Below are 24,688 nucleotides of genomic sequence, written 5' to 3'. Positions count from 1 at the left end.
GGCTCAAATCACCGTCTGATCATCCTGATTTAGGTCTACCATGATTGCCCCAAACTGCTTAAAGCAGTGTCTAGGATGGGCGCTCACCCTTCCCGTTCCGTCTCTGGCCTCCTTGTCCAAGTATTAAAGACTAGCGGAGTCGACACTCAAATGAAATCTTCAATTTCCAGAAAATCACCGTAGCTCTTCGAGCAAACGGCTGTCGCTGTCGTTGCACCTGACAGAGCCTGTGGCGGAAATTGTCACACGGCCTTTCCGAATATGATTGGTCTCTGTAGCATTCTGATTCGTAACAGAGAGTGCAAATAATGAGCTCTCCTTCGCGTTGTGACAACGAATAAGGGCTGTCAGAATCGGTCCAGCTGTTTAGCTAGTTTCCTTTTAGCCATATGTTTGACAATGAGGAATAACATGAAAAACTTATCTGGATTAACTATAAGGACTATTTTTCTACATCATTTGGAACACACATAGTCGTAATATCGTGTTAATACCAATGAAGAAGTATGCTTACAGGTTTTATCTTATACCATTCTGAAGTTATCATTAATGTCACCTTAAGCTACCCGCCGAACGTACATCGTCTCACTCTGGCGTGATAGACAAAACTGAAGCACTATCTACTGTCAATAGTTTGCTGCCCGTCATCTAACTCACGGAATTCTATGCGATGTATGCACCACTTCATCTCAATGTGTCAGAAATATCAAACACTGTGTCTGAAATGTAGCAGCTCAAGTCGTTATGTCAAATTCACCGAAACAGTGATGACATGGATGTGGTCATGGATGTAGAAAAGCATGAATCTGTCATGAAGGGCTTAAAATTCTGTAAGAAAAATGAGATAGTAACGTATTTTCGATCCGGTAGGCATCTCATTTATTATTTCTGTAAGGTACACATGTGTGTTGACAGCATCCCCTTGCATGTCATACCGTGTAACAGATGATAAACCCTTGCAGTTCAGCATAACGAAAAGGTGAACGATCACGCAAATTCTCTCCACGACTGTACATTCATTTGTAAAATGGTAAATAAAATCTTCACCCCTGGCTGTTAAAATAAATTTATTAAAAAGTCGATACCGGTTTCTTATCAGTAGAGGTCCATATTCAGGTGACACAGTTTTTACATATTCATAGCGCAGCAAAGTGTTTGGTTAGAGCCAAATCCCTTCGTCCATCGTCTAGGTGAACCCGACAGCACGCTAAAAGCGGTTGCGTATGATTAAAGTGACGCCCATCGCGCGGCTCTCTGCCGCAGATAGCATAGAAGTACGCACGGTGCAAGTGTACACTCCTCTGATGGATCGAAGTAGCCACGTGTGCGAAGTGGCGATAGCGCGCGTCTCAGACCGAGCTGGTGCTATCTGTGACTAGAACGGTGGGGGTTGGCTTTACGCTACTCCTAGAAAAGAACATGACTGTAACTAGTGCAACGTACTGGTCTTACACGCAGAGTCATACCAAAAGGAATCGCAAGTGCAACGCAACTACGATAAGACCTGAACAGCTTGAAAGCAACCCATGGTAGTGCGACGGATCATGGATAGAATAAAAAGTTTAAATTATCATGGCAGCAAGGAGTTATTTCTTTGTAAAAAATCCACTCAAACTTTACGGGTTTCATCTCACTTGTGTTTCACATACATGTACAATAAAGGGAAGGTAATGAAACACACTTAGTGTCATGAGAAAAGTTTTACTGTATATCGATTTGGTGTTTAAACAACCAGGTAAGAGTAAACGCAAAAGGACTCAAAAAAGTGAATATAATTAAAACCCATAAATAAATGTGTTACGGATGTACAATACGACTGACAACTTAAGTACGGTACACCCCCTGTTATTATCGGGCAAAGTATATAAAACTACTTTCCCTTTGAAGAAAGAGGCTGGATGGATTTGGATGAGCTTTAGAATTGAGATCACCTGTGCCCTGAATTAACACAGAGGATACCCTTTAATCCGAAAAAAATCACTGTTCCCGCGTGGTGGTCAACTTCATTACCGTTCGCGTTAGTTGACTAACGTGACTAAAAAGACATCCATGAAAGTTAACAACCAAATGAATTCATTAAATTTACTCTAGAGATTAGTTTTTAACATTTTCGACAACTGAGGTAAGTACGTGCGTATCTACAAGTCAGTAGAAATATTCCTGTAAGATAAAACTTCAAATGGCTCTGAGCACTATGGGACTAAACAACTGAGGTCATCAGTCCCCTAGAACGTAGAACTACTTAAACCTAACTAACCTAAGGACATCACACATATCCATGCCCGAGGCAGGATTTGAACCTGCGACCGAAGCGATCGCGCGCAGACTGAAGCGCCTAGAACCGATCGGCCACACCAGCCGGCGCATTAAAAAACTTCCCTAAACTCCATAACAATGTAATGTAGGCACATGAAAATCCTTTGGAAGTGTGGCGGATTGTGAAATTGTCTGGATCTCTATAAATAAGAGTCAAGGACAAAAAAATGTTGAAAGTGGCAGGTATTGATCTGGGAACACCACGTTTTTCGCACGGACAGCTCTACGTTTGCTACTAGCGTGTATCGAGAGCCAGAAATCTTTACAAACACGCGGAGAGCAAAACGTCTCGGAACGTTGGTTACAGAGATGTATTACTGCAGATTCCTGGCTCTGCATACACATCTAGACAATTATGATCTTTTCCGTGCTTGGCACGTTACAAACAATCGGGAAATTATTTACTCTTTTTCTTGTCACATTTTGTAATTTTCTACTCGTTCGAGTAAAAATTTCTTCCTTAAATAGTGAGTTGTGAGCTACACGTATCCTGTCACTTTTTTCCAAAGTCTCATTTTTATCCGGCACACAAGTGATGTCTCAGTCTCTCCACGAGATAATTTTTGTGTTGGCGCATCTGCGTGGATAGTGAGTTTCGGCATTAGTATTTGTTTATAAATGACTGTTTAACTACCGATAACACCGCTGTGTACAGTAACTTGCTCGACATCCAATTCTTATAATACTTTTCATTTTCTGCTCCGAAGGCTATTATGGTCTGTTCGAAGGCCACTGTAGATCTTCAAGCAAATACCAGGCTAGCTGCCAGTGAGGCAGAAACTCCCAGTTAGGAATACTGGTAAGGGACTGCAGTTCCGGCATTTGTTCCACAGCCGCGGAAATCTCTCCAAAATAGCGATCTGGAACATAATACTGAAACTATTTTTATCTCTGTGACGTTAGGTTACACAAAAGTGTGATGGCCAACTGCATGTCTATAGGTTTAGGTGTGTAAGACAGTAAAGTAGTATATACATATATGTAATACAAACATTCAAAAAAATTTTGCATCACCTGGGTTCAGAGAGTTCTGGACCTGTACTGAAAATTGGAACAGAGATCAACATAAACATCACTTCCGTCCTTTTTATTGCTCATGAAAACCACATATTGCATGTTGTACCACCATACAGCGAGACCTTCAGAGGTGGTGATTCAGATTGCTGTATACGCCGGTACCTCTAATACCCAGTAGCACGTCCTCTTGCATTGATGCACGCCTGTATTCGTCTTGGCATACTATCCACAAGATCATCCAAGCACTGTTGGCCCAGATTGTCCCATTCCTCAACGGCCATTCAGCGTAGATTCCTCGGGGTGGTTGGTGGGTCACGTCATCCATAGATAGACCTTTTCAATGTATCCCAGGCATATTCGATAGGGTTCATGTCTCGAGAACGTGCTGACCACTCTAGTCGAGCGATGTCATTATCCTGAAGTAAGTCATTCACAAGATGTGCATGATGGCGGCGCGAATTGACGTCCATGAAGACGAATGCCTCGCCAATATGCTGCCGATATGGTTGCACTATCGGTCAGAAGATGGCATTCACGTATCGTACAGCCATTACGGCGCCTTCCACGACCACCAGCGGCGTACGTCATCCCCACATAATGCCACCCCAAAGCAGCAGGGAACCTCCACCTTGCTGCACTCGCTGGACAGTGTGTCTAAGGCGTTCAGCCTGACCCGGTCGCCTCCAAACACGTCTCCGACAAATGTCTGGTTGGAGGCATATGCGACACTCATCGGTGTAGAGAACATGATGCCAATCGTGAGCAGTCCATTCGGCATGTTGTTAGACGCATCTGTACAGCGCTGCTTGGTGTCGTGGCTGCCAAGATGGCCTCGCCATGGATGTCGGGAATGAAGTTGCGCATCATGCAGCCTAATGCTCACAGTTTGAGTCATAACACAACGTCCTGTGACTGCACGAAAAGTATTATTCAGGATGATGGCGTTGTGTCAGGGATCCTCTAAGCAATAATCAGTAGATAGCGGTCATCCACTGCAGTAGCAGCCCGTGGGCTGCCTGAGCGAGGCATGTCATTTACAGTTCCTGTCTCTCTGTATCTCCTGTATGTCCGAACAACATCGCTTTCGTTCACTCCATGACGCCTGGACACTTCCATTGCTGAGAACCCTTCCTGGCACAAATCAACAATGCGGACCCTTTCGAACCGTGGTACAGACCGTCTAGGCATGGTTTAACTACAGACAACACGAGCCGTGTACCACCTTCCTGGTGGAATGACTGGAACTGATCGGCTGTCGGATACCCTCCGTCTAATAGGTGCTGCTCATGCATTGTTGTTTACATCTTTGGGCGGGTTGAGTGACATCTCTGAACAGGCGAAGGGAATGTGTCTGCGTTTCAATATCCACAGACAATGTCTTCAGGAATTCTGGGAACCGAGCGGATGCAAAACTTTTTCTGATGTGTGTATACGAGCATGCTACAAGATTACATCTGTTGTTCGAACTTAGATTACCAAATGAATCAAATTTCTTTTATGTTTCTGGGATTTTGTATTAGTGTTTTTACGCCTTTTTCAGAGTATTCGTAACGGAGGTATAAAGCTTTGAATCCGGTCTGCTAAAAAATTGCTTTAAAAAATGCAGCACCTTTGTGGGTTTCTTTCCTCTACTGGATGATTTGTGCTTCTGCAGAGCCACTGCAATCAGGCACAACGCGGAAATGCGTTAAGATAAAGGTCGATGATGTAATGAACTTGCGCAGTGCACCTGTCCGTTGCTTTCGGATGAACGTCATCAATTTTATGTTATCTCTCGATTCCGGATTCACGTCAGATATTAGACTCAAACAATGACAGCGTCATAATAGCAACGGAGTAGCTACTTCAACGAAATCGGTGGGTTTAAACCAACCCGATGTAAACGGCTGGACGAGCGGTATTTTAACCGTTTGAGTCTGTGTTATTATCAGCGTCATTTGAAATTCACTGATAAGACCCTCCTCCAGAGTGTCTCATGAATTTTGTTTTTAGTTAGATGCATCCATCTTGCTCTTGCACGTTTTATTGTAACCTTCCATACTGTCGCCAAACTGATGTCATAAGCAGACGGAAGACATTTGCGGCATGTAGACAACGATTAGAACCATTGCACCCTCGGGGAAAACAGGAGCTAGCGGGTGTGCAGCAAAGACATCGTTGTTTCTTTGGCTGTAGATATTCCAGCCATTGTTTAGGTGAGACTGACTACTAAGAGAAAATTCGAACTAACGAATCATTGATAGGCGATGAACAAGACTCACAGCGATATGAAGTGTAATGGAAAGCGCTGGAGAAGCCATAAATGAACCAATTACAGATGAAACTGCTTGAGTTCCTACGTCAAAAATGGTTCAAATGGCTGTGAGCACTATGGGACTCAACTGCTGTGGTCATAAGTCCCCTAGAACTTAGAACTACTTAAACCTAACTAACCTAAGGACAGCACATAACACCCAGCCATCACGAGGCAGAGAAAATCCCTGACCCCGCCGGGAATCGAACCCGGGAACCCGGGCGTGGGAAGCGAGAACGCTACCGCACGACCACGAGATGCGGGCGTTCCTACGTCAGCCACCATTTTTAATAACAACACTCCTGACTCCTATTAATGAGAATTTTCAGTTTATGCTGAACAAATTTGTGCTTGCTTGTTCTAGGTGCTAGTTCGATTTCATTTAACATTCATTTCTTGTCGAGCTGTGTGAATTTTATTCGTACCTGTGAAACCGATACTTGTGCTACGTCATCTGCGAGACGTCACCTTCAACTTGAGAGTAAAAAATATTGTTGCTTCACGAATTCTTGGGGGGTCTCAGTGACTTATTGCCCAGAAGTCAATCACAGTGTCGGTTTACTAATGGAATAATCGTTATCTGATGCATGTCCCAAAATGGATTGACCATTCTGTACCTAATAGCGAGGTGATGCACTGATAAGGAACTGCAGTCGTATTTGCTTCTAATCCTCATCCAGACACCCAGATTTCTGTTTTCCGATGCTTTCCTAAATTTATTAAGGTAAATTTCGGGATAATTCGTTTGCACCTTCTGCAGTTTGCCCTTGCACTCCGTCCTTAATTACCTCGTCATCGATGTGACGTCTACCCTCTGCTTTCTCCCTCCTTTCATCTTTTCATACGCCAGCAAAGCAACAACAATCGCAGATCTTTGCAACGGATTATTGACAGTATGGACCTACCGTTTGATGAAATTTTAGTTCAACCTGGGGCTTAAAAGTTTCGAAATGATCATGGAGCTAGTACTATAGCAAACACTATAACGCAAGAGAAGCGACGCATCACGAAGAAATTATCCGAATGGGACTATAGTAGGTAGATGTAATGTACATGTACAGACAAACTATTTCAGAAAAATGGGATGTTTCATTCAAGGGAAAGAGCTTAACAAATGAATAAGTCGGTAACGCGTTGGTCCATCTCTGGACCAGTTATTCGGCTTGGCATTGATTGATACAGTAGCTAGATGTCGTCCTGAGGAATATCGTACCGAATTCTGTTCAATTGACGCGCTAGAGTGCTAGAATTCCGTGTTGTTTGTGGGGCCTTGCCCATAATGCTTCAAACGTTCTCGGTAGGGGAGAGATCCGGCGACTTAACTGGCCATGGTAGCGTCTGGCAAGCACGATGACAAGCTGTAGAACCCCTCGTAATGTGTAGGCGGTCATTATCTTACGTTACCTTTGACCTGGAATCTTACTGATTGCCGTAGAATTGTCTTCAGTGATCAATCCCGCTTCTAACTGAGCTCCGATGACCAGTGAAGATATGTCTGGAAACATCCTGGACAGCGGTGTAAAACCAACCTGTCGCTCGTCATATGGCCTGAAAACCAACCGTGGTGGTCTAGGGTGGCATTTCTTTCAATTTCAAGAGTCCTTTGGTTGCCCTTAGAGCACAGTCGTACGTCGACGATATTCTATGTCCGGTTCTCTCACCCTTCATGCCAAGTCATCTTGGGCTTACATTTCAGCAATATGCAGCCCGCCTGCAATTACGCACAGTTTTCATTTACTGGAGACGAGGCATGTATTAAATAAGAGAACTGGGTCTAGAGCAATTTAAACGCGCCTCTGTATCTTTGGGCGCTCTACTACAATGACATTTCAGATTGTGCATCCACGACAAAACATAATTATTGGAAACTTCTCGCCTTCCGACATTTATGCTGCATCCCTGAATTGCAACACTACTTCTTTTGCAGTGTTTGTTGAAAAATGTATAATCCTTGCATAATGCTGAAAGGATTACAATGCCTTGGATATATTAGCGCATCCGTCAGTAACAAGTGAAATCTTACTAAAACGCTAGGGATTTACTCACACAAGTTAAATAATATTTCCTCGATGTAGTTCTTAATAAATTTTCCAGACTTTCTTTTTCTTCTCAGTAAAGTGAGTTGTCACCAGTACCACACTGTGTACGTCTAATCAAGTATACAGTAATACACTACTGGCATTTAAAATTGCTACACCAAGAAGAAATGCAGATGATAAACGGGTATTCATTGGACAAATATATGATACTACAACTGACATATGATTACATTTTCACGTAATTTCGGTGTGAAAACAGTACCTAGAACAACCACCTCTGGCCGTAATAACGGCCTTGATACGCCTGAGCATTGAGTCAAACAGAGCTTGGATGGCGTGTACAGTTACAGCTGCCCATGCAGCTTCAACACAATACCGCAGTTCATCAAGAATAGTGACTGGCGTATTGTGCCGAACCATTGACCACACGTTTACAATTAGTGAAAGATCTGGAGAATGTGCTGGCCAGGGCAGCAGTCGAACATTTTCTGTATCCAGAAAGGCCCGTACAGGACCTGCAACATGCGGTCGTGCATTATCCTGCTGAAATGTAGGGTTTCTCAGGGACCGAATGAAGAGTAGAGCCACGGGTCGCAACACATCTGAAATGTAACGTCCACTGTTCAAAGTGCCGTCAATGCGAACAAGAGGTGACCGAGACGTGTAACCAATGGCACCCCATACCATCACGCCGGGTGATACGCCAGTATGGAGATGACGAATACACGCTTCCAATGTGCGTTCACCGCGATGTCGCCAAACACGGATGCGACCATCATGAAGCTGCAAACAGAACCTGGATTCATCCGGAAAAATGACGTTTTGCCATTCGTGCACCCAGGTTTGTCGTTGACTACACCATCGCAGGCGCTCCTCTCTGTGATGCAGCGTCAAGGGTAACCGCAGCCATGGTCTCCGAGCTGATAGTCAATGCTGCTGCAAACGTCGTCGAACTGTTCGTACAGATGGTTGTTGTCTTTCAAACGTCCCCATCTGTTGACTCAGGGATCGAGACGTGGCTGCACAATCCGGTACAGCCATGCGGATAAGATGCCTGTCATCTTGACTGCTAGTGAGATGAGGCCGTTGGGATCCAGCACGGCGTTCCGTATTACCCTCCTGAAACCACCGATTCCATATTCTGCTAAGAGTCATTGTATGTCGACCAACGCGAGCAGCAATGTCGCGATACGATAGGCCGCAATCGCAATAGGCTACAATCCGACCTTTATCAAAGTCGAAAACGTGATGGTACGCATTTCTCCTCCTTACACGAGGCATCACAACAACGTTTACCAGGCAACGCCGGTCAACTGCTGTTTGTGTATGAGAAATCGATTGGAAACTTTCCTCATGTCAGCAAGTTGTAGGTGTCGCCACCGGCGCCAGCCTTGTGTGAATGCTCGGAAAAGCTAATCATTTGTATATCACAGCATCTTCTTCTCGTCGGTTAAATTTCGCGTCTGTAACACGTCATCTTCGTGGTGTAGCAATTTTAGTGGCCAGTAGTGTAGATAGGTAACGTATTCCCGATATGTATCGGTCCGTATATCTGCCTTACATCCACACGCATTCACGTCTATGGCATGAATAAAGCTGATACTCCTATTTGCTCGTATTTCAGCTGTTTGTCTTTCATTGTTTCGCGCTACTATCGTAGGATGAGGCAAGTTGTTGGAGACGTCTACGAGGTTTACAAGGGCCTGACATAAAACGCGAAATCGCACACCTGTTGTCCGCAGCTCGTGGTCTCGCGGTCGCATTTGCTTCCCGAACACGGTGTCGCAGGTTCGATTCCCGGCAGTGTCAGGGATTTTCACCTGCCACGAGATGACTGGGTGTTTGTGTTGTCCTCATCATTTCATCATCATTCGTGAAAGTGGCGAGATTGGACTCAGAAAATGCGAATTTGTACAGGCGCTGATAACCGCACAGTTGAGCGCCCCACAAACCAATCATCATTATCATCATCATTATCACGTACCTAATATTAATGTAAATATACGAAGACCTTTTCAACTACCGGAATTTTGACTGTAACTAGTAATGCATCAAAATTGACACTTTTCTGTGTTCTGCACACATGGGCCTCCATATGTGTTAGGCGGTTATGTAAGACAAGTGCGCATCACTCTATCAGTAACTAATGAAAATCTCTGCCAAATGTTGTTACGACTACTGTCTTTCGCACTCAATGTATATTCTGTCGAATCATCTTTCATTTTCGCACTCTCCTTCATCTCCTGTTCACGGGCCATGATCTTACAGAGGGCGACTGAGCGGTGATCGGGTAACTGGTGGACGACAGGGCAATTCGAGTGTAGGATGCTCGAACGAGCGTCAAGGAAGTCGAGTGCAGTTCTTCGCCGCCTCCAAAGCATTTGTATTCACATCTGCCGGAGTTGTGGGTATAAGGGTTTTGTTCTACATAGAAAATTGTAATTTTGGTAATATTTTGGATGGCACGTGGAGAATTAAATGGTTCAAATGTCTCTGAGCACTGTGGGACTTAACTTCTGAGGTCATCAGTCCCCTAGAACATAGAACTACTTAAACCTAACTAACCTAAGGACCTCACACACATCCATTCCCGAGGCAGAATTCGAATCTGCGACCTTAGTGGTCGCGCGGTTCCAGACTGTAGCGCCTAGAACCGCTCGGCCGCTCCGGCCGGTGGAGAATTAAAGTTTAAGTAGCATCGTATATGAGTATAGCGGGCAACATCTCTTTCAAAAAGGTTGCGCTGCGAAACACTGTTAGTAGAACCTTTGCTTCTGTGTTAAGTGCAGCCTTGGAGAAAAAGAGAGAGAGAGAGAGAGAGAGAGAGAGAGAGAGAGAGAGAGTTGAGTATATCTTGTGATGGAGTACCATGTGTTTTGGCCGTGATGTGCGCCAGTAATAATTTTCTTATATTATTTTTTCATTTATGGAGAAATACTTTGTAAATTCACTCCTAAGACTTCAAAGGTACTGTAATAGCACATTTGCCGAGACATCCAAGCGTAGTAATTAATTTGGTCAGGGATTTATAATTGAAGATTTAATTGCAACGTAGCAATGTGTGACAATAAAAGAAAATTTTGAGTAGGAAATAAAGTCCAGAGACAAGAAATAAAAACTTTGAGGTCTGCCGATGACATTGTGATTCTGTCAGAGAGAGCAAAGCACTTGGAAAAGCAGTTGAACGGAATGGACAATGTCTTGAAAGGAGGATATGAGAGGGACATCAACAGAAGCAAAACGATGATAATGGAAAGTAGTCGAATTACATCAGATGATGCTAAGGGAATTACATTAGAAAAAAGGAGCCACTTAAAGTAGTAGATGAGTTTTGCTATTTGGATAGTTAAATAACTGATGATGATCGAAATAGAGAGTATATAAAACACAAACTATCAATGGCAATAAAGCGTTTCTGAAAAAGATAAATTTGTTGACATCGAAGTCTTTTCTGAAAGTATTTGCATGTCGTGTAGCCAAGCATGTAACTGAAAAATGGACGATAAACAGTTTAAGCAAGAAAAGAATAGAAGCTTTCGAAATGTGTTGCTTCAGAAGAATGCTGAAGACTAGCTCACGTAACTAATAAGGAGGCACTGAATAGAATTGGGGGCAAAAGAAATTTCTGGCATAACCCGACTAGAAGAAGGGGTCGGACGGTAGGACACATCCTGAGTCATCAGGGTATCACTAATTTAGTACTGGAGGGAAGCGGGAGGGGGGTTAAAAATCGTAGACGGAGATAAATACGAGTACAATATGCAGATTCAAAGGGATTGAGATTGCAATAGTTACTCGGAGATGAAGAGGTTTGCATAGAACAGAGTAGCATGGAGAGCTGCATCAAACCAGTCTTCGGACTGAAGACCACGCTCGCAACGCGTTTACAATACTAAGCGATATTCTGCCTCAATATGCCGTCTTTTTCGACAGTACAGAAGAGTGTATTTTTCGGTGAGAGGACTTCTGTACCGATGAAAAAGACGGCATATTGAGGTAGAATATCGCTTCGTATTGTCCACGCCTTGTGAACATACTCATAAGCAGTATGAGAGACTTCGTTTACAGAATGTGAAAAACCATAATCTTATAATGCATCCAACGACGGATATGGTGAGAATGGGAACAGCGTGGACGAGCAAGCTAGTATTGATCTTTCCTCATTACGCGCCGCGCAACGGCGAGTAATCATGAGGGGTAAAGACGGGTATTCAGTAGATTACGGCGACCCATTCCCGTTCCTAACCATGTTTGTTCTGGGCGTCGACTTCCTTCACAGTGTAAATATAGAGTTTCTGGAGGACTCTGCGACTGTGTTGCACGATAGATGAACGGACACAACCCGAAGAGCAACGCAGATATGGACTGTGTGAAGGCCCAGTCTGTAGCACTGCTGCAGGAAAAAACAAATCAGACGGAGGCCTACGATGCTGTATTGGTAGTGTACATGCGTCTTGTAAACAAACTTTCACTGACACTTTCGCTATGGATTCAGTTATTTCATTGTAGTGTTGATTTTAAAGAAAGTGCTGCACAGAATTGTTGCGTGTTCTTGACTAATATTGTAAGAAATATCATCTCACTATCATCTCTTATAAAAAATCAGTGCCCTGACAGACTGACTCACTCACTAACTCATCATCGCCGAACCCAAACCACTAAGGATAAACACTTTAAATTTGCACAAATATTGTAGGAGTCGCTTAAGAAAAGATTCTTCGAAATTTCACCCATAATGGGGTGAAATAGGGGATGAAAGGTTGTTTCGAAAGAAAATGATGCTGTTAAGGCAATTTTGGAGCTAGACCTATGAAAACTGGTATTTGGCTCCTAGGTCAGAAATAAAAAAATATGTGTTTCAGCATTTTTGGGAATTTAATCCCCATGGGTGCGAAATAGTGGGTGACTTTTTAAAAAAATAAATAGTTATTACAAAGCTAATAAAGTATTTTTAAAGCTACATCTATGAAAATTGGCATTTGACTTCTCAGTTACAAATGAACAAAACGCGTTTCAGTGTTTTGGAAATTCAACCCCTAGGAGACTGAAATAAGGGATGTAATGTCTTAGAAAGTATTTAATTTTGAAAGTATTTTTAAAGTTGGATCTTTGAAAATTGGAATTTGACTTATGGTTAGAAACGAAAAGATACGTGCTTCACTATTTTTGAAAATTCTACTCAACTTTTAAGGGGGTTAAATAGGACTAGACTCGTTCATTGATTCATCAACACACATCCCAAACCGCTAAGGACAGAAACTGGAAATTTTATGAGGCTGAGGATCTTGTACTGTAGGGACTGTTTAAGAAAGGATCGTCAAAATTCCACTCCTAAGGGGGTAAAATAGGGGATGAAAGGCTTTTTGAAATTATGCAATTTTGAAGCTTTTTTTTTTTTTTTCTTTGGTCATCAGTCTACTGACTGGTTTGATGCGGCCCGCCACGAATTCCTTTCCTGTGCTAACCTCTTCATCTCAGAGTAGCACTTGCAACCTACGTCCTCAATTATTTGCTTGACGTATTCCAATCTCTGTCTTCCTCTACAGTTTTTGCCCTCTACAGCTCCCTCTAGTACCATGGAAGTCATTCCCTCATGTCTTAGCAGATGTCCTATTATCCTGTCCCTTCTCCTTATCAGTGTTTCCCACATATTCCTTTCCTCTCCGATTCTGCACAGAACCTCCTCATTCCTTACCTTATCAGTCCACCTAATTTTCAACATTCGTCTATAGCACCACATCTCAAATGCTTCGATTTTCTTCTGTTCCGGTTTTCCCACAGTCCATGTTTCACTACCATACAATGCTGTACTCCAGACGTACATCCTCAGAAATTTCTTCCTCAAATTAAGGCCGGTATTTGATATTAGTAGACTTCTCTTGGCCAGAAATGCCTTTTTTGCCACAGCGAGTCTGCTTTTGATGTCCTCCTTGCTCCGTCCGTCATTGGTTATTTTACTGCCTAGGTAGCAGAATTCCTTAACTTCATTGACTTCGTGACCATCAATCCTGATGTTAAGTTCCTCGCTGTTCTCATTTCTACTACTTCTCATTACCTTCGTCTTTCTCCGATTTACTCTCAAACCATACTGTGTACTCATTAGACTGTTCATTCCGTTCAGCAGATCATTTAACTCTTCTTCACTTTCACTCAGGATAGCAATGTCATCAGCGAATCGTATCATTGATATCCTTTCACCTTGTATTTTAATTCCACTCCTGAACCTTTCTTTTATTTCCATCATTGCTTCCTCGATCTACAGATTGAAGAGTAGGGGTGAAAGGCTACAGCCTTGTCTTACACCCTTCTTAATACGAGCACTTCGTTCTGGATTTTGAAGCTAGAAGTACAAAAATTGGTATTTGGTTTCTCAGTCAAAAGTAAAAAAATAATGCGTTTCAGAATTTTTGAATATTCAATCACTACGGGAGTAAAATAGTGCGCGAAAGCTTTTTTGGAAATAAATCATTATTAAAATACTACTAATGCATTTTAAAGCTGCGTCTATGAAAACTGGTATTTCAGTTCTCGATTAGCAATAAAAATACATCTTTCAATGCTTTTTAGAAATTGAACCCCTAAGGGATGAAATGTAGGGGATCAAAGTTACTATGGAAATATCACCACAAGAATTCAATAGACAGGATCAAGAAAAACCTCGGACTCCAGCTACCAGATCCGCTTTTTTGTCAGAAGTACGTTTGGAAAAGACCATGCTTGTATGCCCTTAACTAGTGTGAAAAGTTTAGATAATGTTGTAATTTGTGAACATCATAAAAATTCAATTAAGGAAAAAAAATCTGTGCAGTCAACACAGTCTACGCGAGTAGAGCAGCGGATTCTAAGCTAATTAGCATATAAATCTACCGCGCATAATTATTACAGAAGCGCAGAATACTCAACTGTGGTCAATCTCAGACTGCAACTTTACAAAAAGTAATTTTGACGTGTCGTCTGAGCGTATGACAGGCTGTTGATATCTGTTAGTGCTGCAAGTGACTGTCTCAAACTGTGAGTTGTGGCGGGAATGATCCTGAAATGTGGTTTCTCCTCATTGCATTCACTACGTATGCTGCTTCACTACATTGTATAAAATAGCGGTAGGTCGCCATATATTCTTTCGTACCTACCAGCCATTATTGTTTGGTCTAAAAACACCGGTAAAATAATTCCTGCTACTCTAATGGCAGACCACACTCTTGTTTTCACATCAGACATAGGCTCTTGATGAAACTGACGGGGATTTTCAGAACTCCAGCATCGATTATTCTGCAAGTGCACGCACCCCAATAAATGCAGATAAACCTCAACAGAAAAAAATGAGGATTTAGTGATCGACGTCTCCATCACTGAACATCCATGAACACACTGCAACACCCAGTTGCAATGTAGATGTCGAACATCAGTGCCTGAATTATAGAATTTGTTTCTTCAACTCCAGTCTACGATCGGTGGAGAGACTATCGATTTCGTACGACAATTCCCATCACAGATCTGATTGACACGTAGCGTAATATGGTTAAACCAAAATGTCATCGTCAATAAATACTTAATCGTACTAGGATAACATAAGGCTTCAATGAAACTTCCTGGCAGATTAAAACTGTGTGCCGGACCTAGCCTCGATCTCGGGACCTTTGCCTTCCGCAGGCAAGTGCTCTACCATCTGAGCAACAGAAGGACGACTCACAACACCACCTCACAGCTTCAATTCTGTCAGTATCTCGTCTCCTACCTTCCAAACTTCACAGAAGCTCTTCTGCTAAACTTGCAGAACTAGCATTCCTGGAAACATCCTCCAGGCTGTGGATAAGCCATGTCTCCGCAATATCCCTTCTTCCAGGAGTGCTAGTTCTGCAACGTACGCAGAAGAGCTTCTATGAAGTTTGGAAGGTAGGAGACGAAGTACTGGCAGAATTGAAGCTGTGAGGGGGGATCGTGAGTCGTGCTTGCGTACCTCAGATGGTAGAGCACTTGCCCGCGAAAGGCAAAGGTCTCGAGTTCGAGTCTCGGCCCGGCACACATTTTTAAACTGCCAGGAAATTTCACATTAGCGCACACTACGCTGCAGAGCAAAAATTTCATTCTGCAATATAAATCTTCGTTTGTTTTAATCGGAACTGCGGACCGATACTAGGATCCAAATGAATAATACTGTTTCTTGTGACGGTAAGCTGGAATTACATAAACAAATTTTATATTTTTCTTTCACTGTTTTCGATCGCGACTGTGCAACAGCTCGTAAAAGTATCAGAGTTCTTGAGTCAGCTTTTTAGGTTTCAGACTGAGTTTGGTCACAGTTCTGTGAGACAGTTTAATATTTCGATAGAGCTGTACACCAAGGTCGCCCTGACGTTGAAGTTAAATGTTTGTAACTGTGCATGCGGCATTACACGTACCCACTCCGCTGACACCAAGTTCAGCAATGAGTGATACTTAGTAGTTCTGAGACACTGCTGTTTAATTAATTTGAGAGAAATATTTTTTGAAGAGTCACTGTTCTGTCGCCGAAAGTGACGTAGATTTATGTAAAAATTCCACGTAGGAAAGACATTTTCCCGTCGGAAGATACTATATTGGAAGCACTGTTAGAAGAAGTCAGTCATGAAAGTGACGTAAGTGACTTTTGTGATGAAAGTGATTCTGAAGGTGATATTGCTGGGGCAGTTATGGACAATAATGAAACTGATCATTCCATTGAATCGTAAGGCTGAGATGGAGAAACCACAGTTCTCGTTAAGTACAGTCATTGTCGGAACACAGTTGTTCCTAACAGAAGAGGCCTGTCAGTTGCCGATAACATTGTTGTCTGCATTCCAAAAGTGTGGAAAAATGCGAGAAAGGATTTTTGAATAACTGAGAAAACCTCAAAATATTTAATATGAGGATTTCAATAAATGAATACCATTTTCAGCTAATTAAACTACAAATAAAGTCTTTAAACCCGGACTATTTTCAAGTTTCATAATTGAAAAAGTTTCCTTAACAATTTTTACTTACAAGGGGAGCACACGACGTTTGGAACGCGGATTTACTGCAAACTTTGTACACTTGCAGTATCTCATTAGGAAAACAAAATGTATAAGCAGTAGAGCGTACTTCTCAAGCGTTATTGAGAAAATCGCAAGATAATTTCGGTCGTCAAACATATACCAGTGAGGGCCAATTTTGCCATGAAGCGGACCGAGTCCAATTCGTCAGTTTTTTTTCCAATACAGTCATATCCTTTACTATTTATATTACAGTTGATATAATAGGAAAATACATGTAATCGGATGAACTTTTATTAAATTTACAATGTCATTTGGCAGTCTACAAATGTTAATTGGCCGGCCGGTGTGGCCGAGCGGTTCTAGGCGCTTCAGTCTGGAACCGCGCGACCGCTACGATCGCAGGTTCGAATCCTGCCTCGGGCATGGATGTGTGTGATGTCCTCAGGTTAGTTAGGTTTAAATAGTCCTAAGTTCTGGGGGACTGATGACCTCAGATGTTAAGTCCCATAGTGCTCAGAGCCATTTCAACCAAATTTTAATTATCACAAATAATATAGTATTCATAACTATCGACTAGTAAACGACCAAACGCATAAAGTGATACTGAAAATGTATGCTTATCCGTGATTTGAGAAATCCATTATACCTGGAAGGAGCCCGAACACAATATACGAACGCATCTTTCAACCGACGTTTCGCAACTGCACTATGGATTGAATATTCATGACATTCCTCTTCCGCAGTTCTCGACTAACCGGGTGTCACTGCCATGTTTCTAGCCATGGTGTAAGGTTTTATACTTCACGAACAATTTGCACGTGCATTAGTTCTTCCTGCTACATAAGCAAGGTCTCACCGCCATGCGAGTTAACCGTCGAATGGTCCCCATTCTATCCCGGTTCGAGCCTGACCCTCCCCTCGTTCTTTAAAAGCTGTCTCTGCCGATCAAAACTTGCAGGTAACAAGTAGTTTCGGGCTCCTTCCAGGTAAAAGGAATTTCTCAAATCACGGACAAGCATACATTTTCAGTATCACTTTATGCGTTTGGTCGTTTACTAGTCGACAGTTATGAATATTATATTATTTATGATAACAAAAATTTGTACACTGCCAAATAACATGGCAAATTTAATAAAAGTTCATCCGATTACTCGTATTTTTCCCATTATATCAATTGTAATATAAATAGTAAAGGATATGACTGTGTTGAAAAAAAAAAGAAAAACTGACGAACAGGACTCGATCCAGCAGAGCATGAACACTAACCACTCGGTTGGCGCCGCTTCATGGTAAAAATGGCCACACACAGGTATCTTTGATTTTATCCATACTGGATGAGAGGTCGTGGTTGTGAATGTCAATGTTAAGAAATATATCAGCTCAAGCACTTGTTTATAGCGTAAAACACTAAGATTGACGCGTTTCGGAAGTCAAGCTTACATCATCAGAATAATAAGAAGTAAAAGAACCTGTTAAAACTCGCTCAAATGGAACATGCACCAGGCACAATAAAATTGATAATAAACATCGTGGCTACTTCCCTTGTTGCAGCCGTGTCTTCCAAGGTCCATCTCCACATAGTCGTCAAAATATAAAAAAACTCTAAAATGGTGTCGCCTATGGTGTTCAACATCTAACCAGATGGCTCTCTCCTCTGTCGTCGTAAACCGCCCATGCGTCTTCGTTGACACGACACACCACGTAGCCAAACCCGATACTGAAACGCGAGTGAGCCCACGCGCAAGTAAACAAGGAAGTCACAGAGATGTCTATACAAATAGATAACATATACATGTTCCAAGGACCTCATGAAATAATGGTATCCTGCCAATTGCTAAAAATGTAGTTACTAAAAGAAACCAGTGAAATGTTTGAAAAAGTTATTTGTATCACGAGTTAGCTGTTCATTCAGTGTGTTCTGATTATCCACGCTATGTATCGTAATTTCCAGCTGGTATATGTTTGACGACCGAAATTAACTTGCGATTTTCTCAATAACGCTTGAGAAGTACGCGCTACTGCTTACACATTTTGTTCTCCTCATGGAGTACTACGAGTGTACGAAGTTTGCGGTAAATCCGAGTTCCAAGCGTCGTGGCCTCCCCTTGTTAGTCTCGGATTTCGATACATTAATATTAATGTCGATTGAAAAAGAACGTGACACAGGAGAAATAAAATGCCTTTGCTGTATAAGAGTCGTTTCATTACAAAATATACTATATTCAGGCAATGTTTCCAGCAATTAATTGAGTGTCATTGTGATCCCCGTGTACAGTACAATTTCAGAGAGTTTAAACTGGTAGGCCAGTCGACACACTGTCGAGCTCAAGCGGTGACGGCTGCGTGCCTGGGAATCGTTCTCCATCCAACTGCAGAGAAAGCGCTTATGTAGTACGTGAAAGGCAATTTGCTTTGAGGAGTAAAAAAGAAGTGTCCTTTTTGATTACGCAGGCGGCGCAGAGGCGTTGGCGTTTGTGCGGACGCCGCTGGCGGAGGGCCCGGGCCCCGACGTGGAGCTGGTGATGGGCGCAGGAGCGCCCTCCGGCGACTCGCTGGGCTTCCTGCGGCGCCTCGTGGGCTGGCGGCGCGGCGCGTGGCGGAGTGTGTGGGGCGCCGCGGCCGGCCGGGGCGCCGACGCCTGGTCCCTGGCCGCCGTGCTGGTGCGGCCGCGCTCCCGCGGCTCCGTGCGCCTGCGCAGCCGCAACCCGCTGCACGCGCCCGTTCTGCGGGCCAACTACTACGACGACGAGCGGGACCTGCAGGCGCTCGTCCACGGCATCAAATTTGTACGTAAGCCGCTCTTCGCGCTAGGCCGATTTACCGCCGGTCCCCAGACTCCTCCTGCTGCACTGTGAGATCAAAGAGGAGCGCCGCGGCCCGGGGCAGCGCAGGTTCGGGCACAGGAAGCATTTGTCGCTAGAATGTCGGACCTTTCGCGTTACAGAGGGCGACAATTGACCCTCTGCTTTTAGCGAGAGGCATCGATCACGAAGTAAATCGCAAATGGCAGCTGGCTAGCAAAACATCTAAAAGATTTCTGAGAGTGGTTTTCTCTGGGCGAATGGGTGTTACAATGCGCTGTGTGCCGTGGTAGAGCCGATATGGAGGAAACTCGGAATTGGAAAATTATTTCACGGCTTCAAGAATGAGATTTTCTCTTTGTACCGGAGTGTGCGCTGATATGAAACTTCCTGGCAGATTAAAACTGTTGCCGGACCGATACTCCAACTCAGGACCTTTGCCTTTCGCGGGCAAGTGCTCTACCAACTGAGCTACCCGAGCACGACTCACGCCCCGTCCTCACAGCTTTACTCCTGCCAGTACCTCGTCTCCTACCTTCCAAACTTCACAGAAGCTCTCCTGCGAACCATGCAGAACTAGCACTCCTGCAAGAAATGATATTGCGGAGACATGGCTTAACGAAAGCCTGGGGGATGTTTCCAGAATGAGATTTTCACTCTGCAGCGGAGTGTGCGCTGATATGAAACTTTCTTCCTTCCAAGAATGATGATTCTGCAAGGTTATCAGGAGAGCTTCTGTGAAGTTTGGAAGGTAGGAGACGACGTACTGGAGGAATTAAAGCTATGAGGACGGGGCGTGAGTTGTGCTTGGGTAGCTCAGTTGGTAGAGCACTTTCCCGCGAAATGCAAAGGTCTCGAGTTCGAGTGTCGGTCCGGCACACAGTTTTAATCTGCCAGGAAGTTTTATTTCACGGCTGTTAAGTAAAACTACCACTAATAATGCTACATAATAGGTAATGGCACCGCAAGAAAATGGGCGATTAAGCACGACGAATGATCCACTCTATACGCGGAGTACTACTGTAGCTAATGATAATCAAAGATGTACGTTTTACCTTATGCAACCTTGTCCCTATCCCTGTACACGTAATACACGTAAAGGGACTCAATAAAGTCTCTGGTAAAGTTTGAAATTTGTTCGTTAGGTTGTTGTCTAGGGGATGGACACACACATGTCTCACAAGGGGAGGCCACGATGTTTGGAACGTGGATTTACTGCAAACTTCGTACACTCGAAGTACTCCATGAGGACTACAAAATGTGTAAGAAGCAGCGCGTACTTCTCAAGCGTTATTGAGAAAATCGCAAGATAATTTAGGTCGTCAAATACATACCTGTGCGTGGCCATTTTTGCCCTGAAGCGGCGGCAGCCGAGTGGTAGCCGGCACGGTAGGTTCAAATGGCTCTAAGCACTATAGGACGTAAATTCTGAGGTCATCAGTCCCCTAGAACTTGAACTACTTAAACCTAACTAACCTAAGGACATCACACACATCCATGCTCGAGGCAGGATTCGAACCTGCGACGGTAGCTCAGCGTGTTCGGTCAGAGGGTTAGCTGCCTTCAGTAATAATACAACTGAGTTATTCATTCAACAACGAACGGGTGTCTTATGACGTCCAACCCAAGCAGGTGCAACGAACGAAAGCCAATAAAAATGAAATAAGAAAAAGCGGTTAGCGTTCAAGCCCGCTGTATCGAGTCCCGTTCGTCACTTATTTTATTTCTAACACAGTCATTTTATTTACTATTTATATTAAAATTGATATAATGGGAAAAATACGTGTAATCAGATGAACTTTTATTAAATTTACAATGTTATTTGGCGGTGTACAAATTTTTATTATCACAAATAATATAATATTCATAACAATGACTAGTAAACGACCAAACGCATATTGTGGTACTGAAAATGTATGCTAGTCCGTGTCTTCAAATTTGTTCGTATTTAATCGACAAAGAAAGAGAAATTGCTTGTCTTTAAGACGCTATTAAAATACAGTCGATACTACATGACCAATTATCAGCGCCGATATTTAAGTAAATGCTGCGTTATGCGTGGTTTGCTTCCAAATTATCGTCTGCAAAAGAGGTTTTTGAAAAAGTTAACGAGGTTTGTTTTTCCACGGAAAACCTCAAAAGACCTTACGTATGTGGAAGCATAGCATTTATTCAATGCAGCTGGTGCCGTTTAACTTTATGTTTTCCATGTTTTTACGAAAAATACCATCCTGAAACTTGTACTCGTAATGTCGTAAACGACGATTAATTGTACATCTTTCGAAAGACGGCCGTGCCGGTCAAAACTTGCAGGTAAGAAGTAGTTTCGGGCTCCTTCCAGGTATAAGGGATTTCTCAAATCACGGACAAGCATACATAAGCATAAGCTGCTGCTTACAAATTTTGTTGTCCTCATGGAGTACTACGAGTGTACGAAGTTTGCAGTAAATCCGCGTTCCAAACGTCGTGGCCTCCCCTTGACAGTGCCTGATTGCGATCTTGCGATCTTCCTGATAGTTTTATATCTTAGACATGGAGGGTGCCACCGCCAAGTATTTATCGCATGAGTGAAGCATTTTTCTACTTAGACGGTTATTTCTTTAATTTTTCTTTCTTTTCACAACCGGTTTCGGCTTATGAAGTCACTTTTAGTCATTATCTTCAAATTTTTCCACACTAAACTAGTTTTATACAGTGCAACTGTACATGATGTTTTGACATTTTCTGAAAAATATTTTGTGTACATTTCGCGTCTTGTGACCAACACTTTCCAATTGACTTGAAAGACCAAATTGATCTTCTTATTTCAGTATTTCTTCTTACTGGTCCTGCTTTTCTAATCATTTACGTCTAAATTATCTCCTCTCACACATGTTACAAAATTTTCATGGAGAAGACCATCTCGTCTCTCATAAGACAATATACAGGGGTTTAAGGGGATCGGTGTTAGCGATAAAAAATTCAGTCGGCAGTTGCAAATATATTATTATTTCGCTTTACCGGTTTCGACAAATTAATCTGTCTTCTTCAGAAGCCTACGAAATGAGGGGCATTTCAAATCTTTAGACCTTTACTCTCCCATCCTTGTTTATCATGGAAATTTTATATATAGTTGACAAGGGTTATAAAATAAGCCTTTTAGAAGAATATGAAATATATAAACATTTCCGCCTACATTCAAAAGAATTGTTGAATGATCAACTTGCATTAAAAAGAGGCTCTATTTTGACTGCGTAGCATCTATTATAAAATGTGAAAATCAACCTACTCTTTTTATAGATCAGTACATACAGTATACATGTATTACATGTAACTTTTTAAAAACCTTGCTGCTAGAATAACAGTTTGGCATGTACATATATGTGATTCAGTTACTGCAAACATTTTGTCTGTGTTTAAAAAAATCAAATAAAATGTGTTCATTTTTGGACATACGGTATCATGCTTCTGGGAAGAAGAAATTGAGATCTGGTAAACCAATATTAAATAAGTTTGTGTAATACACATCTTATACTTCACATAAGTGTATAGCAAAGGTCTTAAGATTTATAATATCCCTAATTTTGCAGGCAGGTCTTAAGATTTATAATATCCCTAATTTTGCAGGCTTCTGAAAATGACAAATTAACTTGCCGAAACCGGTCAAGTGAAATAAAACATATTTGCAACTGATAAATGAATTTTATTTTGAAACATAGACTAGAGTTTCTGAAAATTACAGCCACAAATAAAAGGATAACAAATTTTCGAAACAGTCTGACATATTTAAATCACGTCGAAGTCGTTTGCTCAAGCACTCACTTTTCTTTCGCAGGCAATGCTCTTGTCATCGAGCTATCCAGGGCCTTCTTTCGGCCGCACACCGAGCTTCAGCAAAAAGGCGCTGACTGACAGAACACAGAGGCACTCAGTAGAGATGTGCATCGCGTTTTATTGACTGCACCGGCCTAACAGCACTAATCTAACGGCACGGGAAACATAAGGATAAAATATTACAATTTTCTAAGACATATTAAGTTTAAAGCTTATCGCTGGTAGCGAATAATAGCTCAATAATAGCAAAATGAATGTTCGCAGAATAGACAAGGAAACACCATCTCTCAGTTGTAAGTTTGTATACCACACGAGAACTCCAATCCGACTTCAGAGAAGTACACTGTTTTACGGATCTGCTTCGTTATCAACATTGAAGTTAAACTTATTTCTGTGAGAACGTCTGAATTAATTTTGCGCTATATTATTATGTAAGGAAATTATGGTGCAAGGTACACATTTATGAGGATATGAAGGTATAGCATGACATTCGACGCTGAACGAAATACTTTAATCTCCGTGATGTTATTCTCAAACCGTCAATATACAGCGATCAGCCAGAACATTATGACCACCTGCCTAATAGCCGGTATGTCCACCTGTGGGACGGTTAACAGCGGCGACGTATCGTGGCATGGAATCAATGATGCCTCGATAGGTCGCTGGAGGGAGTTCGCACAAAATCTGCATACATAAGTCACCTAATTCCCGAAAATTACGGGGAGGGGGCGATGAACTCTGACGCCACATTTAATAATGTTGTGGGTTGGCAGGAGAGCCAACACCGGTATGAGAGGAAGCCGAAAGGCACGCGTTTTAGCTCACGCACGCTGGCGTGAGGTCTGCAACAGGACAAGGAAATTAGACTGTAGAAAAAAACTGACGTAGCTGGTGGAAAACTTAACTTTAATCCATAAATGGTGAACGTCACTCTTGACGGTACATGTTTTACAGTATCAATAGTGACTGGTAATGGCACCTTGCTAGGTCGTAGCAAATGACGTAGCTGAGGGCTATGCTAACTATCGTCTCGGCAAATGAGAGCGTATTTGTCAGTGAACCATCGCTAGCAAAGTCGGTTGTACCACTGGGCGAGTGCTAGGAAGTCTCTCTAGACCTGCCGTGTGGCGGCGCTCGGTCTGCAGTCACTGATAGTGGCGACACGCGGGTCCGACGTATACTAACGGACCGCGGCCGATTTAAAGGCTACCACCTAGCAAGTGTGGTGTCTGGCGGTGACACCACAAATAACATCTCAGACATGTTCGATCGGTTTCAGATCTTGGGGGGCGGGGGGGGGGGGGGAGCACATCAATTGGAACTTGCCATTGTGTTCCTCGTACCATTCCATCACACTCTTGATCTTCTGACATGGTGCATTATCTTGTTGAAAAATGCCACTGCCGCCGGGAAACA

At 42.7% G+C, this 24,688-nt stretch overlaps 1 protein-coding gene across 1 annotated transcript in view; it reads left to right on the top strand.

The window, feature by feature from the left end:
* Positions 1-24,688, top strand: part of LOC126470203 (glucose dehydrogenase [FAD, quinone]-like) — a 66,509-nt gene that overhangs the window by 26,981 nt on the left and 14,840 nt on the right. Inside the window, exon 2 of the mRNA XM_050097914.1 lies at positions 19,110-19,444. Coding sequence (XP_049953871.1) covers positions 19,110-19,444 — 335 coding nt within the window. The remainder of the gene's footprint in view (positions 1-19,109; positions 19,445-24,688) is intronic.

This window comes from Schistocerca serialis, chromosome 1 (genome assembly GCF_023864345.2).
Source record: "Schistocerca serialis cubense isolate TAMUIC-IGC-003099 chromosome 1, iqSchSeri2.2, whole genome shotgun sequence".
Lineage (NCBI taxonomy): Eukaryota > Metazoa > Arthropoda > Insecta > Orthoptera > Acrididae > Schistocerca > Schistocerca serialis.
This window is presented reverse-complemented; position numbering and strand designations above follow the sequence as displayed.